Raw genomic sequence first — 20,535 nt, forward strand, 5'->3', positions numbered from 1 at the left:
CCACCCTTTCTTGAGCCTTATTCCATAGCTTAGATCCTTGTTTTCCACACTTGTTTCTCAACTTTTAGCCACTATTTTTTAGAGTTTTCAAAGGCTAAAATATGTGATTTTAAGTTCCAAAAAGTTGAGGGGTTAGCCACCCTTCTTTAGGCTTGATTACTAGCTTTTTTCTCTTCCTTTTTGTTTACTATTTTCCCCTCTTTTCAAACTAATTTCCACACTATTTTGTGCTATTTAGGGACTGTTTAGTTTGTTTATTTAGTTTATTCTTTGAATACTATGCTTGTGTTGTTGTAAATCCTCTTAGATTTGGGGGTTTAGGCCTTAGACACAAATCTATTCGAGTTGATAGCTTTTTCATTCCTTATTTTTCATCTAAAGAGTCTCACTTTAATAATCATCTTTGCATAATCACCTCTGCACTCTCCTTCCTTTCTTTGCTTGCTTTGATTGAGAGTCGTATCCAACACTAGTTTGTTGTTCAAAGCTTGAGAAAGAGACTTATTACCATGCTTAATAGTTTAATCTCTTTGGAGGTTCATTACCAAGGCATTACATCTCTCTTATGCTAAACAAAACCTTTTCGTTGGACACATTTCTTTATCACTTGTTGCGTTTAGTGGACGTAGTTAACACTTTTGGGACAAAATGAATAAGGAATAGAAAGGTAATGTAAAAGAGGCTAAAATTTGAGTTAAAGATGTAAAAGAGGGTAATAAAAGTGAGTTGGGTTCAATCGGACATTATATTGAACTTATTGCATCTTGACTCATTGCGTACTCTTTAGTGACGTTCAATGGTTCAAGAAGCAATGTCCACCCCTTTCTTTGAGGTAACTCCATGATAGAGAGGGGGTTGTCTTGGTCCTTTACTTTCATTTCATTGATCTTTTGTCCTATCAGTTCATAGATCATCATGCAACAACTTTACGACAACTGATGGTTTGTAAATCAAGTCTACTCCTTTCTTGATCAGTTTCATAATAGGGAGAGGCAAAAAGGATAATCATCCCCTGGAAACACTCTGTTTTTGCTCTGTTTCATTCTGTGGCAGCAGGGCAGTACCCAAAAGCAGTGGCCGGCCGGCCGATCATCTCCCTGTACGGCTGACCACTTTCCAAGGCCGGCTAGCCACCTACTTTTGTACAGGCAGCGGCATTTTGGTGGCAGAACAGAGTAGAAGCTGAGGCAAAAAGAGAATTATTTTCTGACTGCAAACAGAACAGAATCTGGCAGAAAATAGAGAGGTTTTCGGGAGGATGTTCTTGGTTGTGCATATGTGGTTCTTTAACTCACGTTCATGTTCATTAGCTTATAGCTCTTAGATTAATTAGTGTGTTGTAATTAACTAGTTAAATTCCTTTGAATTTGTACTAGCTAGTTAATTTAGTTAATTAATTTTGTGTTGTAATAATTAGTTAATTAGGATATTCATTCGGACCCTCTTGTGCGAGGCCCAAATTGTAACACTTGTAATATTGTGTTGTCTTCCAATCCTGATTCTTTCTCTCTTTTATTTACTCACTTACAATGGTGGCATGTAATATCATATTTTGGTTTCATATCATATCCATGTATAAAACATCCATTTTTTGCATGCATAGGGTTCGGTTCATCATTCTAGCATTGTTGTCGTTTCCTACTTAATTGAATACGTGCGCTATCGCATGCTTTGAATTGATCTGTATGTCATATTATGACGCCGAATTCAATAGTTGCATTTTGTATGTGTTGCATTAGTCACTTGCATATTAGAGCACGCATTTTTCTAACTCTTTTCTTCTATTTGGCTTGCCTCAGTTGAGTACTAGGCGAGCATTTTTTTGCTTTAGCATATTACATCTATGTTTGTGTTGCCATCTCAAAGCATATTACCATGAGGCTAAGTGCTTAGTTGATATACCTCTTTGAGTGCCGGTGGATGAAGGTTATTTTGTCTAAAATTGGGATGATTTGATTAATGTATATATGGGCTCACTTTTTCAAGTGACACATATTCAAAACACTTTTCAATCAAACATGAAATCAAAGCATTCCAAAGTGGGCGGAATAGTCTATACTTGTGTGCCTCACATAGTGAATGTTAGTATAATAATCAGAACATGACCATATACTGTACATAAGAGTCACATCATGATTAGTAGAGGTTGATCTTTGATCGGGTGAATGGGGTGCTTAATTCATGACCTTCCCTCTCATATCTAAATTCTCGAGCCGAGACACTTTGGTTATGACAGACAAGTGGCCTTTGGCATGAGTCACGGGTTTTCTAAATTTTCCAAAAACATTTAGGTGACGACTCTGAAATCTGGAAATGCAATCCATTTTTAGCATTTCTGATTGTAAATTGATTTTCCAAAAATTTGCTAGATTTGGACTCGTTTGTTTAAATCTATTTCATATTACACTTGTGAAACCAGATTCAGAACCATGGAAGTCCAAACTATAGGGCTATCATATCCGATGAGACTAAACCCCTCCGAGAAGCACGAAAAGCAAGCTACAGTAGTGCTTGTATAACCTACTAGCAGATACGTATCTAGAGATTCCTAGTGTTTTGTATCCACTGTCCTGTTTTCTGATATAAAAGTGTATTTTTTTTATGAATTGAAATATATTGATAATGGCATTGCATTGTTTTGAGATGAAAAAAACATATTGTTTTGGCAAATGGCACGCATATGCATTCTCCTTATCATTTCGTTAAGCTTCACACATAGTGTTAAAGTATCTCTACTAGGTTTTAGCTCACCATATATGGAAAACAATTTTCAAGTGCTGATGATATGCCTCCACCAAGAACTTAGCTTGGGAGGACCGTGGAACTGAAGGCTCATTTTTGTTCCTCTTGTTGTAATTATATTTTGTACAAGTCTCGGGCTTTTTAATTATTTTGAACTTGATACATCTTGTTGTAACCAAGCAATGTCTTGGAAAGATGTAACCATTAGGGCATAAACTTATCTGTATTACCTTTTTTTTTTAATTCACTCATATATGACATATGCTATAGATTCAGGATCTAGGATTTATTAATGTATACTCGCATATGTCATCTTTTGTACGGTAAAGAAATATAAATGAAAGGTTAATATTTTGAAGGTTTATGTTTTCTATTGGATATCATGAGATGGGTTGTCGTTATTATTTTGGGACGTTACATGTTCCGCCAATGTGAGTTGGCAAGGGATGGATGGTTGGGAGCATGGAGGCTCTATGAATGTTAACTGTAGAAGCTTGGGCTATTTTTGTGTTGGAAATATAACTCAATCTTTTGTGTAATCAAGGAAAATCCTTGAGAAAAATGTAAGCCCTTAGGGCATCTTGTTTTGTATTATTTCTTGTGTTTTGAACTATTTACTCTTTCGATAATGTATTAATACAATGATGTAAGCACACGAATAGTTCAGGGGGGAAGATATAACTTTTGAGACATGAATCATATGATTTAATGCTTTAATTCATCGTCATTTGTTATAATGTTCTTAGGTAAGTATTGTGAACTGATGATGAAATATCAAGGTGTTACAATAGATTTTATTTTCCCCTCCCAGTTCCTATGTATATATTATATATCTTTTAATTATTATTTTTTTTTTCAATATAAAAGATTAAACTACCAAAATATTACACTTAACATTTACTTTTACTCATTTCTTTCTTAGCTTACATATTTTAATTTTCATTAATTATAAACTACTATCCATAATTTACAATATTATTTATTTTTTAAGTTACAAAATTAGCCCACCCCACTCGCTCTCGTCTACCCGCGCCCCCAACATCAGCCTGATTTGTCCCACCCCCAATATAATACAAAATGGGGGTGGGGGGGACTACAAACCTACCTCGTGGTCATCTCTAACAAGGTTGGATCTTTTGAGGCTAAAAGGACAAGTTTTTTACTTTTTTTTTTGTACTTACGAGTGAAAAGGACATTTGTAATAGTTTCACCTTTGCATTTGTTCTATTTTTAGTTTCTCTCTTATTTCTCAAACACTACCACTGATCATTGCTATCGCCAAAAAAGCCACCAGCGGTGATAGGCAAGTAAACATACAGGTAGGGATGATATTGTCTTTCAAATTGTTTTTGTCCTTATGGTCTCAAAAGAATAAAGACTATTGTCCCAAAAATTAACCAAAGGGATTTGGTTAAGTGGAAAGATCTTAGATGTTATACCCAAGTTTGACACTCCTAAAGCTAACAACAAGGTCGACGCAAGTGCAAGGTCATTACAATCATTGCCTTGCGCCCCAAGAGGTCCTTCTAATGTCATTATTTTCTAGAGAGCATTAAGGGTATGTTTGGTTTGATTTTGGGAAAGTAATTTTTAAAAATTGTTTTGAGGAGATAGTTTAGAATTTTTTTTTTATTTGTTTGGTTGTGTATTTTGAAATTAGTTTTAGAGTTTGGAAGTTTAGAATGATTTGATATTTTGTTATATTGAGTAGATGTGTGTAAGAGAAAAAGTGGTTGAGAATGACAGAGAAGAGATAAAAAGTGATTGATTGATAGGTAAGAAAGAGAAAGTGATTTTGGAAATTGTTTTAAAAAATTTACAAACCAAACAAATTTTTTAGAAATTTTTTTCCAAAATCACTCTACAAATTCAAACCAAACATGGCCTAATTGTTCTAAAAAAAGCAAAACATTAATTGCCTTTTTCAAACTTTTCAATAACTGAAGCAAAGATTATGGAAATCAAAACATCAAAATTCATTTTCATACTAAACCATTTTGACAGTAGATTTGAATTTTTTTTTAAAAAGTTTTTTTTATAATTATTTTTAACATTGATTTCCTTTTTTTGAAAGTTTACTAAAATATAAGAATTTTAAAGATATTGATGGTTTAGATTTATTTCCCAAATTAAATGTTTTAAAATAATTTATACAAATAGTAGAAAAAGAAAATAAATCAATTGACTTATTAAATTATACTAATAATACGTGCATTGATTACAAAATATTATTAACCATCACCGACGCAGAAAAATCCGCCTTCACCAATATTATTATTGGATGGCCTATAATCTGCGAAATTCTCAAGCTACTTCCTCCAAAGGAGGACCCAATTCTAAGATCTCATCTGCTAATATTACTGCTAATGGCCTCTATACAACATCTGTCACTACTGCTACTGCCAATCATGGCTACTATACTCATGACACATCATATCCAATCATTCCATTGATTATTAGCCATATTGAACAATTGCAATAAAAACCCTCTACTAAACCAGAAACTCTTATTTCTGCCTATTTTCCACCCAATTGGCGTTATCCTCCACATTCTGGACAACATTCTCCACTATGTTATGAAAAAATTCTTGAAGAAACCCATTCCATTTCAATTGACCACGTTTTCTTTAGAGATGATAAAACTCTCCTCCAATATTCCAAACTCCATATACTCAAAATTATTTCAAATATTCAAATTCTAAACAAAGAAATGCTCCCACTACAAATACTACTCAAGAATTAAAATATGACACCTACGATTTTAAAGATGTCCTTGATCGTGTCAACAATCCAAGATCTCCAAAATGAAATCCGTAACCTCAAAACTGATGTTCAAAATTTACAATCCAGAGTCCTTGCTCCTGAAGAAAATTCAGCTGATGTTGATGATTTCCTTACAGATACATCCTTTCCATATGAACCACATCTCCAGGAATCATTTAACAAAAATCCTGAAAAACAACCACTTGTCATCAATGACTCTGTCAATTTACTCCTTAATAATATAACATTTCAAAAATGGTGTATTGAAATTAAAGTAGTAATCCATGATTTCATTTTAACAACAATGACACTTGTTAATTCTGGTGCTGATCTCAATTGCATTATAGAAGGCCTCTTACCTTTTAAATATTTTGAAAAAACTTATCAAACTTTGAGTACCGCTAATGGTGGATCTATGGAAATAAATTATAAAATATCTCATGCCCAAATTTGCAATCAAGATATTTGTCTAAACACTGAATTTCTATTAGTCAAAAATGTGTCTCAATTAATCATTCTAGGAACCCCTTTCCTCACCATGATCGCTCCTTTTACTATTACTAATGAAGGTATTTCTACTATTCTTATAAATCAAGATATAGTTTTCAAATTCTTATTTCCTCAAAAAGAACATGAAATCAATACTTTAAAAACAAATCTTATTTATAAATAAAAACAAATTTTTTTACTCCAAAAAGAAATTTCTTACAAAGTTGTCGATCAAGAATTACAACAACCTCGTGTTAAATCTATTATTCATAAAATCCAAACTTTATTCAACAAGGATTTATGTTCTAAATTACCCTATGCCTTTTGGCATTGCAAGCAACATATAGTTGATTTACCATATGAAAGAAAATTTAATGAAAGACATATTCCCACCAAAGCTTGACCTATCCAAATGGATAAACAACTTATGGAACATTGTAAAAAGATCAATGACCTTTTAAACAAAAAATTGATCCGCCCCATCAAATCTCCATGGTCGTGTCCTGCCTTTTATGTCAACAAAAATGTAGAACTAGAATGTGGCACATCTTGCCTTGTTATCAATTACAAACCACTCAATAAGGTTTTACAATGGATCATGTACCCTATCCCCAACAAAAAAGACTTTTTAAATCACCTCTACAAAGCCAAAATCTTTTCAAAATTTGACATGAAATCTGGATTCTAGCAAGTCCAAATCACTGAAAAAGATCGCTACAAAACTGCCTTCACAGTGCCCTTTGGACACTTTGAGTGGAATGTTATGCCCTTCGGCCTTAAGAATGCTCTTTCCAAATTTCAAAATATAATGAATGATATTTTAATCCATATATCGCATTCACAATTGTCTATATTTTTAATCCGTATATCGCATTCACAATTAAAACAAAGCCATTAAAACCTTGAAGTGCAATTTCCAGAACAACAATAAAAAGTGATTTTGCATAAAGAATGCGACTCTTTATTTTTATTTATTTATTTATTTTTTAGCAGCAACAAAAAGACACTTTATTGAATAAAAAAGCGATAACAAATGTCCTCATACAAAAAAAAAAAAAATACTTACTAATAAAGTGAGTAAGCAGACATTAGCAGACATTCCTAAGACTAGAACTGACAAATGGCTCCCTAGTCTTTGGATAGCAAAAATTGGGGGATCCTTTTAAATGGGGGAGACACATAAGCCCAAAACGAGGCCAAGTGACACGCCTCCTCCCACAATGAATCCTCATCTGCACCCTTGTCGTTGAAAATTCGTGCATTATGGTCCGAAAAATGGCAAATACACTGCAAGACCACAATGATTTGGCTTTCCTATTGCCACCAAAACTGCCAAAATTAATTAAAAGCATGTAGGTGTAGACCCTCGGAGCTATCAATTGTAAATCACAAAGCCCAAAAAGGCGCTGCCATAAAGAAATAGCCAATGGACAGTGAAAAAATAAGTGGTTTGCCAATTCCGCATTCCTCTTACACATTATGCACCATTGTGAAAAATGGAGCGATTAGGTTTTCTCCTTTGGAAGAGATCATTGATCATAATGCTTCCCTAGGCCAAGAACTACATGAAAAACTTCACTTTATGAGGTACAACAGCCTTCCAAATTTTCTTAAGAAATGGAAACAAAGGAACGAAGGGCACGTCAATGATTTTATCAACAACAAAAAAAAAAAAATTGCATGAGAAGACCCCAGAAGAATTGATATTCCAAACCCTCTTATCACAAGTGGAAGGGGACAAAGAAACCCCCTCATGCAATAACAACAAAGATACCAACTCAAGAGATTCCCTATCACTTAGATTTCTAAAAAAGTTGAAGTTCCATAAGATTGGTGCCAAATTAGAGCATGCCACCAACGCAATTGAAACCTTCCGAGATTGGACCACTCTATAAAGAAGTGGAAAAACTCTATCAAAAGAAGAATTCCCCACCCAAACATCCTCCCAAAAACGAACACTTTCCCTGTTCCCACTTTCAAAGAAAGAAATCTAGACATAAGCGTAAACATGCGAGAGATGGATTTCCAAGATGAGCGACAATTGACTCTACTAACCACAATAGAATCTCTACCATTGGCATGAACACCATACTTACTTAATGATGGAATGCCATAATGACTCACTTTGGATGGGAAATCTCCATAACCATTTACTCAAGAGAGCAATGTTCCTTGCCACGATGTTCCCAATAGCAGGGCCCACTTTATTTCTAGGAAGCGAAACAACCTCCCACTTAACTACGTGATCCCTCTTCCCCTCATCATATCCTTCCCAAGGAAAACCCCTTATTAGCTTTTCAATTTGTTTAGCAATCCTAAACCGTAATTTTGAACAAAGACAAAAAGTACAAAGGAATGCAACTTATCATGGACTGCACCAAAGTGTATCTCCCCCCTCCCGAGCCTGCCCCCTACCCCCCTAGATAACAAGGCTCTTTTCCATCCCTGCAACCTCTTACCAATATGACATAAGCATTTAGGTGTTGGTTGTGTGCATATATGAAAAACCAAGATGAAAAAAATAGGAAACTAAACAAATTTGCCAATGCCACAACATTACAAGCCATGATACTGTGAAAATGTGATAACATACCTAGGTCTCCATCAATTGCACATTTCAAGAACTAGAGATTCAGAGCAGGAGAAGAACCATATTTTGCTACAGAGTACAAAATGCAGTTTGTTGTCTTCCAATTTACATGGAGTTGAGGGGAAGTAGCACAAGATGAAGAAAAGATAAATAGAAAACACCACACCATAAATGCAGTCAAAGGCCTCTTCTAGCTCAGGTTGTGAATGAAAGGCATGCAAGAAATTTAAGATTGTATTTGAATTTATAAATTGAAATTAATGGGTTTATCATCACTCATTCATGGGGTATAGCTTTCATATTGATTTAATATTTCAGATCTAGATTACGGGAATGGATTTAAAGCTATATATTGATGGATTTGAAATAAAATTGTGAAAATAATTATTTGAAATCCCTTCCTGAAACTGAAAAATTCTACTGATACAACAATGTTAGAAAAATACATCTTTCGTTGCTCTATTCAATTCTCCACCGTAGAATTATCGCTCGACCTCTAGTAGTGTATATTCCTACAATTTTGTAAAATTTAACCTCAAATTCCTTCATTACAAATCCAGTCCTCCAAATCGAGCATAGCTTGTAGAGTTGGTGAGTGACAATTTAGAGGGGTTGCTCATGTTTCCCACACAAGGGCTACATAAGTGACTAACTGAACCTGCAAAGAAATTTAAGCTAGATAGTGTCCAAGCTTTGATAGAGATCTAAATGAGGAAGGTTACCACTCTCATGCAAAGGAGGAAAAAGAAAAATTGTAGACTGTTTGGCTAATAATTAAAATATTCTGCATCTCAATTTGAAGGTGATAAAGTACAAGAGTGTAGTTATCAGTTTATGGATGGGTACTCACAGTTTTTCCTGCCATGCATTCATTGTCTTGCAAGATAGTTCACCCTTTCACTACTTGAAAATTTTCAAGTAACTTGACAAACACTTTTGCTGGCAAATCATGAATGTTTTCTGGTCAAGACTCACAAGCTAATCAAAACCTTTAGGCTATATCCAAGAATCACAACTCATGTTTTCTGACTTTTAAAGATTAATTCTGAAACGGTTCGACAGAGAAGCATTACTGTCTACTGGTAATTTTAATCTGAGCATGCCCCTTTTTTCTTTAATCTCAAAATTCACATTGAATATCTTCATGGTGATTTTCGAAGTGAATAAAAATTGAAATATGACTAGTTCAAAATTTTTACTGAAGCTGTGACCATGAACGTGCTCTCAATAATTTAAGAAATTGCAGTTATACTCATAAAATAATTGTGGGGATATATTTTCTGAGTACCAACACGTGGCCAAGGCGACGTCGATGTGTCAGCCGAGGTGCCACGTGTCCTGGTTGTTATGCCGAGGTCATCTCGGATAGGCCGAGGTTACCTCCGAAGATATCGGAATCCGAGATAAGCGGATGAGGGGCAAGAGTCCTAGAATGAGAGAAGACTTCAGTTTGTATTAAGATAAGACTCTTAGAGAGTTTATCCTACTCTTACTGGGAGTCCAAGATTAGCAGTAATCCTGAGTCCATAGAAGTTAGGCTTCTATTGGGACTAGGTTTATGTTGGCTATAAAAGAGAGGCACCCCCATGGGTCTAAGGTATGCTTTTAATACTCAAGCTTGTGAGTTTAGCACTTGATTTATCTTTGAGAGATATACTGACTTGATCGTCAGAGTGCCCCCGGGTAGACGAACCACCGCCGGAATCTTCTCTTTCTGTTGCAAGTCAGCCAGGTGCCATTTATTCTGTCGGTGCTCTCCAACTGGTTACTAAGCGGGCAGTGTGGTCAGAAAATCACTCACACAATTTGGCGCCGTCTGTGGGAACGAAAGAAGAATAGATGGCCAACGACAGACCAAAAGAGAGGGTTGGGGACGACACCCCTACTGAGAGTGGGAAACATATTGACCTTGGCGTCAAAGAAGACAACTACAACGAAGAAACTCGTGATAAGAATCACGGAGAAGAGGACGTCTGCCAGAAGGGCGACGTGCCAAAGAAATCAGACCGAAGCAAGTATTATAACAAGGACGACCTCCAGCCACCGTTCCCGTCACAAGATACGCCCATTCCAGCAGCCAAGAAAGATGCCCAGGCAGGGGGGCAGAAGACAACTCCTACGACTCCTCAGCACGATAGGACCAAGGAACATTCTCACCGGCCTTCAAGGGAGGTCGGACAAGGAGAATCAAGAAGGGGAGATTCACAGAGGACACATCGCACCAAGGAAGTTGACTCCAAAGAACATCGGCATGTTCAGGGGAAGGACCTCTGTTTCGACGCGACCAATGGAGGGAGGTCCAAAAGGACTCGCAATGACACAGGAAGTAGTGTACCAAAGAGGCTGAAATCCGGAGATAGCCGAGCTCCTGGATGAACCAAGGAGGATTTGAGGGATTACCTCCAGAGAAAGCGACAAAATGCCAAAGTGACCTCACCTGTCAAGCCGAGATAACACTGGATATGAGAAGATAAGAGCTCAGCCTAAGTAAGCCGATCCCAGATCCCAGAAGACAAGATCTCGGCCTAAGATGATTAAGTCCGAGAAGAGAAGAGTTTACCGAGATGATGTTTAACACTTGTTGAAACTTGAGAAAAGTTTACAAGTTAAAGTTGAACCGAAATCATTGTTTAACACTTGTTGAAATTTGTGGACAATTTACAAGTTGAAGTTAAACCGAAATCATTGTTTAACACTTGTTGAAATTTGTGGACAATTTACAAGTTGAAGTTAAATCGAGAGCATTGTTTAACACTTGTTGAAATTTGTGGACAATTTACAAGTTGAAGTTAAACCGAAACCATTGTTTAACACTTGTTGAAATTCTGTGTGAATTTACAAGTTAAAGTTAAACCGAGGTCATATTTAACACTTGTTGAAATTCTGTGTGAATTTACAAGTTGAAGTTAAACCGAGATGATGTTTAACACTTGTTGAAATTCTGTGTGAATTTACAAGTTGAAGTTAAACCGAGGTCATATTTAACACTTGTTGAAATTCTGTGTGAATTTACAAGTTGAAGTTAAACCGATGTGATATTTAACACTTGTTGAAATTCTGTGTGAATTTACAAGTTATAGTTAAACCGAGGTCGTATCGAAAGGAAGATGGTTTAACACTTGTTGAAATTTTGAGAAAAATTTACAAGCTGAAGTTAAGCCAAGGTTTTGATAAAGGATGATGGTTAAAACACTTGTTGAAATTTTTGAGAAAAATTTACAAGTTAAAGTCAAGCTCAAGCAATATCTGCGTACTTGCCGAGACTACCAGGTTGTCAAAACTTGAAATAAGGAAAACTGAAGTCTTGATAGAAGACATTGAGAAAGTGACAAGTCCTAAGCAACACTTGTGAAAATATTTGTTACAATATTTTCAAGTGTTAGGACAAGGCCGAGATGAGCAAGATTAGAAGCTGTGACAAAGGTATTTTACCCGACGAGATTGCACAGTCAAGGTGTACTTTTGAAGACATGCAAATTATTCTAAGTGTAGAATCATACAAGAAGCAGAAAAAAGAAGACATTCATTCAAAGAAGAAATTAAAGAAATGCATTTAAAGAAGAAAGAAGGCACTTCGGCCTGAATATTGAAAAATAAATCATTCAGACTATAAAAATGGCACGTCGGCCGGATTAAAAGCATACAAAGAAGGACAAAGTACAAGGTACAAGGAGTAAAAAAAGGAAACAAAACTACTCGGCATCAATGGCAGGATATAGAAGACAGTTGGAAAGACTTTTTAGCAGCCTTCTCGGCCTCGAGTTCAGCATCGATCTCCCGAAGAGTTTGATCAAAGCTCTTATCGGCGATTGGCACCTCGGAGTTTGAAGGCTAGGATTGAAAGCAAGAATCTGGAAAAAGACACAGAAAACAGAAACAAGAATGTAATTCGTAATCAAGAATGGTGATGAAACTATCAGGAAATCAAGACAAAAAGATTACACAGGTGTGTCAAGCCAAGAACAATGGCAGAAATCAACAGATATGTGAACAGTGTGTATTCAAGAAGATGATTTGGAAACAACGGGTAAAATAGCAATGGTGATTAACAATGAAGCAGAGCTTCTTGGAAAGCAACAAGAAATAAAAGCAGGAGGAACAGTGGCTTACCAGAAAGAGGGAAGTCGGAATGAGAATTGCCGAAGTCTGACGACGGATGCGAAAATGACAGAATGACGTAAGCTTTACCGGAGGAGAGGAACGAAAACAGTTGCAGAGCTTGAAAGCTTGAAACAATGACGAATTTAAGCAAAAGAGCTAGAAAGAGAAAAAGCCAGAGGATTGAATGAAAAAGAGAAAAATCAGAGTCAAGAAGACGACAAAGTTCAAGAATAAAGTCAAGTGCACAGGCACTAAGTAAGTATGTGAAGAACAAAAAAGTAATGGCCCAGACACAATGCTAGCAACAGAAAGCGGATATGGCAAGAACAATGCCAGGAGTTCAAACAATTCAAAACTTGAAAATACACAAAAATAGTAGACAACAGAGGGCAAGTAAACAGATTCAGAAGAGTTACGAAAGATTGAGCTTAAATAAAAGAGTTTATGAACCTACCAAGAGAAATGAACGCCGATATGAAGATCGTTGGAGTCAAATAGATGACTGGAAGTCAGGAACCCACCGAAGAATGTGAGTGGAGCAGTTGCAAAGCTCTTGGAGTTTACGAATTAATGAACAAGAACCTCGGCTAGGAGGAGTGATCTCGAGCAGCTTGGAAAGCATGAAGCTTGATACTTGACAGAAGTGGATAGTAAAGTCCAGGAAACTTTGAGGTTGGCGAGTTTGATCTTGGACAGAGGGGCACAGATGAACGAACAGTGTAAGTTCCATCACCTCAGAATGCCGAGGTAATAGAACCTAGGGGGCAGTTGTGGGGATATATTTTCTGAGTACCAACACGTGGCCAAGGCGACGCCGACGTGTCAGCCGAGGTGCCACGTGTCCTGGTTGTTATGCCGAGGTCATCTCGGATAGGCTGAGGTTACCTCCGAAGATATCAGAATCCGAGATAAGCGGATGAGGGGCAAGAGTCCTAGAATGAGAGAATACTTCAGTTTGTATTAAGATAAGACTGTTAGAGAGTTTATCCTAATCTTACTAGGAGTCCAAGATTAGCAGTAATCCTGAGTCCATAGAAGTTAGGCTTCTATTGGGACTAGGTTTATGTTGGCTATAAAAGAGAGGCACCCCCATGGGTCTAAGGTATGCTTTTGATACTCAAGCTTGTGAGTTTAGCACTTGATTTATCTTTGAGAGATATACTGACTTGATCGTCGGAGTGCCCCCGGGTGGACGAACCACCGCCGGAATCTTCTCTTTCTGTTGCAGGTCAGCCAGGTGCCATCTATTCTGCCGGTGCTCTCCAGCTGGTTACTAAGCGAGCAGTGTGGTCAGAAAATCACTTACACAATAATGATTGTGTGAATGTGTAGAAAATAGCCAAAGTTTAAAGGATTTGGTCAAAGATGGTTTTGATGCTACACCATTTATATACAAGTGAAGCAAAGCATATGCCTAAATAATTTTTAGTTCACTCAAGAATTATAGTTGTAGAACAAAGACCAAAGAAGTCCCATATCTAAAACATTTAATGATCGATGGATTAAAATGGGAGCAAGGATATGTATGCAAATTTACTTACAGTTTCTAGAGTAGCAATTTGTGAATAATGATAAACAACAAAATAAAACAAAATAAAATATGAATTTAGAACGCAGTTGGAGTTAATGATGCTTACATTAAGCTACAGAAGAGCGGAAACAAGAGAACGAACTTCATAAAGAACCTTGAAACTGGACTGCCATTAATGTATGCCCTTTGAGCAGAATAAATAATGCTGAGAACATAAAAAAAATAAATGAGTTAGTGATAACCATGAAACGGAGAGTATGCAGTCCGTAGCAACAAAATAGACAAGACTTTAAAACTTAACAAAAACTAATAACCTGTCGTTATTACATGTTTGATTGGTTCTCTCTCTCTCTCTCTCTCTCTCTCTCTCTCTCTCTCAAACATATAAAATTGAAAATTAAGCAGCTTGTTTGCAATGAAATATATATATATATATATATATCTTGGGGAAATTACAAAAAAAAAAAAAAAAAGAAAAAAAAAAAGAAAAGAAAAAGAAGAAGAAAAAAGAAAAACAAGGTTTGACCTTTATAACAAACTAAACCTTGAGTTTTCAATTTTGTCAAGTAAACTTTAAACTTTTGATTTGTTTTCAATCTAAACTATTAGCCTAATTCCATTAAGTAAAATCGAGGGGGGAAAATGGTATTTTAGTTATTGAGCTCAATAAAAATAAGTATTTTAGACATTTTATATATTCTTGCATTGAGTTTAATAATTAAAATACTCTTTTTCTGTTGGTTTTACTTAATAAAAATAGACGAATGGTTTTATACTTGGATTAAAGTATACAACATCACTGCTGATGGTGCTAAAGAACGTGAGCTTATCATGTATCTTCTTTCCTTAAGAAAAATAAATAAATAAATAAAAAATAAGGACAATGAGAATGGAGTTTCACCCATGTAGGGGAAATATATTTCCATATACATAACAGAGGGCTAATGAAATAAGAAAAAAGAAAAGAAAAGACAAAAATTTGAAAGAAAGATTCTGCAGGGTTCATTGGAAACAACATCATAATTTTAAGATAATCTTTGTGATGATGTTTTAACATTGATAGGTTGCAAATGGAATTTTCTTTTTGTAATTTTCCATGTTTACAAGAAAGTGTGGGGGAACCTCTGCTTTACAAGGATGTGAGACTGGTGGTGGTATTGATTAAATAAATAAAAGATATATATAATTTGACATGTTTTGTGATATGACATACCTGAAAGTTGCTGACTTCAATTGCCATGGGAATTTCATCACAGTTTATTCAATTTCAATATATATCCTCCAAGTCAAAACGGCTTCTGCGATACATGACACTGACTGTGGGAATGTGAGCAATGAGGGGCCAATATTGGCCTTCACCCTTTTTACACTGCTGTTGGAGTATCGGACATCCATTGATCTGCAGTTTCATAAGTGAGGGAGGTAGCCCTTCCTCTGGAAGGGATGCGAGCTTACAGCAATTCTGGACAGAAAGGATTTCCAGAGAGGCGAGGCTTTGAAACTCCTTGGAAGATAGTTTTTCCAGATTTGGGAAATTTGAGATGATCAGCTGGACCAGAGAGGTGGGCAGCAACATTCCATCTTCTGGAAAGGACACCATATCTTTGTCTCCAATTGGGCCTCCAATGTGGAGTCCTTTGAGAGAGGAGAATCTGTGCAAACCCCACTCTGATGGGGGCTTACTGATCTTGATACTGGTAATGGTAAGTGAAGTAAGGTTGGTAAGAGAACTCTCTTCGTTGACAATGCTGGAGAAGATTTCTCCGGCTGCAGGGGTATCTCCTAGGTACAGCCGTTCAAGAGAACTGTAGTTGTTGTACAAACGGTGTGGCAGGGCCTCTAGTTTTTCACATTGACTGATTCTCAATGCTCTCAGATTGGTTGTGGCAAACCATACTTCAGGGATGCACTCTAGAATAGAACACCTTGTTAGCTCCAATTCACGTAGATTCTTGAGATTATTATCATGCAAGGCATCCGGTAAGGCTTTGAGGTTCCAACAATTACACAATTCTATAGATTCAAGAGATGGACAATTAATTTTCATTCCCTCTGCTAGTATTGACTCCAGCTTTCCGCAATTATAAATAACAAGTGTTTTGAGTGTGGAAGGTAGTCCACCTTTGAACGATAAGCATGTGAGTGTTTTACAATCGAAAACCCGCAATACTTCCAGGCTGCTATTATTATTATTGTGCATCCTCCCAAATAAGGACTGTAAAGCATCACAATTCCTAACCTCGAGTATTCTCAACATGGGCGGCAAACCCGTCTCCAGAAAAGAGATGAGACCTGTGCAATTTTGGATTTTCAGCTCTCCAAGAGATGTGAGAGTGTACAGCCCCTGTGGTAGCTTCTCCAGTGTTTCACACTTATATATTTCCAGATACTCAAGCCCCATTATGCAAGGCAGCCCCTGGTGCACCTGTTCTTGCCCCTCTTCTTCTTCTTCTTCTTCTTCTTCTTCAAAAAAGGAAACAAGTTGAGGGCAATTCCAAATCACAAGACGTCGGAGGGCAGGGAGACAGTTCTGTAGTCTCCCCTCATTCTGCCACAAAGTCACGAGTTCTCCACATTCATCAATCTCCAATCTTTCGAGTCCCGTCAACCCTTGGGTAAACCATTTGGGCAGGAACATCATATTTCGAATCTGTCTAAATTGCAATGAAGTTATAGAACTCAGATGCTTAGATATTATATTTGCCAGAACGACTTCATCAGTTGTATTTGGATCCCAAATGGATTCAGGAATTGAAACATAACCAATTTGCAAGTGGGTGAGTGAGCTGAGTTCAAGCATGTTTCTTTTCTCAAGGAGGGCTGGAAGACTTGGAAGCTGAACACCCCAAATGGACAAGGAGGTGAGTGACTGGAGTACTAGCGTGCTGCTCATCTCTACCTTTGCACATTCAATACATAATTCGCAGAGCATTGGAAGGCTTGGTAGTTCAAGAATGAACTGCGGGCATCTCTTAATCTCAAGTTTTTTTAAACAATGAAGATGGTTGGGCAACCTCCCCAAGAGTTTAGGACAACTTTTTATTTCAAGCTGACGGAGGTTAGTGAGTTCTTCAAATTCTGCACCATCTCCCAAGGGGAACCAATGCTCCCATTCTGGCATGCCCCAAAAAATTAGAGTCTCCAGCAATGGAAAAGGCTTTGAGCATCCCTGTCCATAGAACTCACTACCAACATGTTTTATTGCACTCATTCTGTTAATACAAAGGTATTTCAGGGCCGGTAGTTGTCCAAGACTTGGTAAGGATGTGCAATTTTTACAATTTTCTAACGTTATGTGCTCCATGTTGGAGAACTGGGGATCTCTTATCCAAGGGGGGAATGTCAAACCAAGATAGCTTATGAGCTGGAGCTGTTTCAAGTTCTTGTGAGGTTGTAGCATGTCAAGAACTTTTTTAGCTGTTTCATTCAGTGAATCATCCAAGCTATCACTCCATTTCATTGATAATACATGTAACTCACACTTTTCATTTAAGTTGGCCCCCCTTGCATCCAGAGGATCCACCACATTCTCTAACCCTGATATCTGAAGCTTCCCTCGAAGATGAATCAAGTTCCCCAACTCTTTTATCCTACACCCGTTGTCTTTGCTAACAATAAATTTTGATAATGTTTGGAGACTTGCCAACTTGCATATTCCCAATGGCATTTCTTCCAAGGACTCTGTACCAGTAATATCAAGATGATGTAGGTTAATCAGGTTTCCCATGTCTTTAGGCAACTTCTTCAAATATCGACATTCTCTTAGGATCAACGTTTGTAAATTGTAAAGAATCCCCAGTGATTCAGGCAAAGTTCTAATTTCGGTGTAGGAAAGGTTAAGATACCTCAGGTGTTTCAAATCTCGAATCAAACTTGGTAGTTCTTCTATCTTGTATCCACTCAAACTAAGCACCCGTAAGCGTCTTAACTTTGCCAACAAATCACGAAGAGCACTATCTGTCAAGTTGGAACCAGTAATATAGTGCGATAAGTTAAATGGTAGGAAGGTGCGTAATTGCTTAGCTTCACAGAAGGTCCCAAATTTTTTGATGCCGTCATGAGGACCACGTACGAAAGATGAATGGCGTGCCTTCTTGAGATTTTTGTACTGCTCATGATCTTTCAATTTATCCTCCAATCTACAACAAATTTCTCTTGCAACAAATTGAGCCAAATCATTGGTGAGGTCATGCATCACAAACCGCGAGTTGTTACCACTACTTGACGGTTGGAAAAAAGACCTCGCCAACAATTCATGAAAGTAGTTACTTCCCACAACTTCCATTTGCTTCTTTCGTTCTGGTTGCTCAATGAAGCCTTCCGCCATCCACAACAAGACTAGCTCTTCCTCTTCAAACTCATAGCCTTTGGGCAGTATTGAGCAATATGCAAAGCATCGCTTCAAATGCGAAGGGAGACAATGGTAGCTTAACCTCAAAGCTGGGAGGATTTCACTTTCCTCATCTGATAAATCACATATTTTACTATTCAATACATCATCCCATTCATCATCTCTTTTGCATTGTAAAAGGCAACCTAGAGCAGTGGCGGCCAAAGGCGAGCCTCTACATTTCTCCACAATTGCCCTACGAATTGACACCAAATTTGGGTTCCCATTAATACTTCTATTCTTGAATGCATACTGCGCAAACACTGACCAACAATCATCATCTGACAGCTCCTTTAGGAGATGATAGTTGACAGTTCCCATCGTTGATGCAACATATCTGTTACGCGTTGTTACCATGAGTTTACTTCCTTGGGCTCCGTCATTGAAAGGGCTCTTTAAACGATGCCAATCACTGGGTTTCCTACTCCAGACATCATCTAAAACAATTAAAAACTTCTTTCCAGTCAAAGCCTGCTTTAGTTGAACTTGGACTTGATCCAAGTCGTTAAAACCACAAGTCTCAGAGGTGACAGCCTCGAGAATTGTTTTTGTCATTCTCATAACATCAAACTTGTCAGAGACATAGACCCATGCTTTCAGAACAAAATTGCTCTTCACTTTCACATCATTGTATACCATCCGAGCAAGGGTGGTCTTCCCAACACCACCCATGCCCACAATAGGAATGACGCCAATTTTGTTATCATCACCGGATTCATCTCGTAGGAGAAACTCAATTATCTTTTCTTTATCCTCATCCCTACCATAAAAGCAAAGTTCATGTATTAAGGATGTAGTGTCCGGCCTTTGCCAAGTTTTCACAGAGTTCTCTCTGCTAACCTTTTCTAAATCAAGTTCGCCTTTTTGTTTAGTAATATATTGGAATCTGGAGCTTATCTCGTTTATCTTGGACCTCATCTGAGAATTAACCATAACAGCACGAGGACTAAAACCAGTACAGCAACTGGGAAGCAAAGCTCTTACCTTGCTGGTGCTGGCTTGAGTCTGTGTGTCCGTGGTCAACTTGTGTCGTAGAGCTTCGGTTTCAAACTCATCCAGTATGTCATCCAAATCATAAGCCAGATCCTGGAGATCGTCCAGCCACAATTTCACAGCTTTATCCTTCAGTTGCTTCTCCTCTGCGTCACTGAGCACAGCTTGAATTTTCAACAGCATTCCAGTCCAGTTGTTAATCTGAGAATGAATCCCCTCTCGGCGTACAAAGTTCAACAACTCACCAGAGGCTAACTTGTTGAACAGCGTCGAAATGAACGCAGAGAGAAAGATCTGAGCCACAGGCATCGTTCCCTTTCTGGAGAGAAAATACCTTATGCAAAAGCAAACAGCAAGAAGTGGTGATGCCAAAACAAAGCAAGCACTGAAATTAAGCACCACTGATTGGTTTTCTGTTCCATGAAAAACCTTGAACAATGTGAAAATATTTGCTGTGTACAGTTGGATTTCAATGATTGGCATTGAGTTGCGATTTTTCATTTGTCAAGAATATATGAGATTATTTAATAATATTTGAAAATGTCAAAGTTGGGTAGGTTTGTACTGGCATTTTTTCTTTTGGTAATTTTTTTCCTCTTCAGTGATTTTTTTTTTAATTTTAAAATTTTAAGTTTTACTCGACTAAATAGTTGGAAAAGTGAAAGAAAAAAAAAAAGGGAACTTGCTCTTTAGTAGAACAGATAAAAAAATTACACAAATATAGAATTGCACCCTCACAACTTTTGATTTGTACCACACCTTCTAAGGAGTTGCAACCCCATCTTTGACTAAATTTTTTTGTGCCCTGTATCCTGAATTGAAGAATTCTAATACATTTTATGTATCGTCCATGCATTTCCATTCGAGTGTTGTTGGGCGGCGGCCCAACAGTCATATTTGATATGAAAAAATTCCTACGATACAAGATTGAAATTG

At 37.2% G+C, this 20,535-nt stretch overlaps 1 protein-coding gene across 1 annotated transcript; it reads right to left on the reverse strand.

The window, feature by feature from the left end:
- Positions 1 to 5,327: 5,327 nt before the first annotated feature.
- On the reverse strand, positions 5,328 to 20,185 carry LOC114295616 (putative disease resistance RPP13-like protein 1). Its single transcript, XM_028239890.2, has 3 exons — positions 15,430 to 20,185; positions 14,323 to 14,421; positions 5,328 to 5,693 (listed from the first exon to the last, which is right to left on the reverse strand). Exon 1 carries the CDS (start codon positions 20,098 to 20,100, stop codon positions 15,484 to 15,486), a length of 4,617 nt encoding a protein of 1,538 aa, XP_028095691.1. The 5' UTR covers positions 20,101 to 20,185; the 3' UTR covers positions 5,328 to 5,693; positions 14,323 to 14,421; positions 15,430 to 15,483.
- Positions 20,186 to 20,535: the final 350 nt, after the last annotated feature.

Source organism: Camellia sinensis, chromosome 2 (genome assembly GCF_055761805.1).
Source record: "Camellia sinensis isolate YWXY chromosome 2, ASM5576180v1, whole genome shotgun sequence".
Taxonomy (NCBI): domain Eukaryota; kingdom Viridiplantae; phylum Streptophyta; class Magnoliopsida; order Ericales; family Theaceae; genus Camellia; species Camellia sinensis.

Excerpts from the sequence above, each read along its gene's own strand:
- LOC114295616 (XM_028239890.2), bottom strand. The coding sequence starts at position 20,100 with ATGAAAAATCGCAACTCAATGCCAATCATTGAAATCCAACTGTACACA.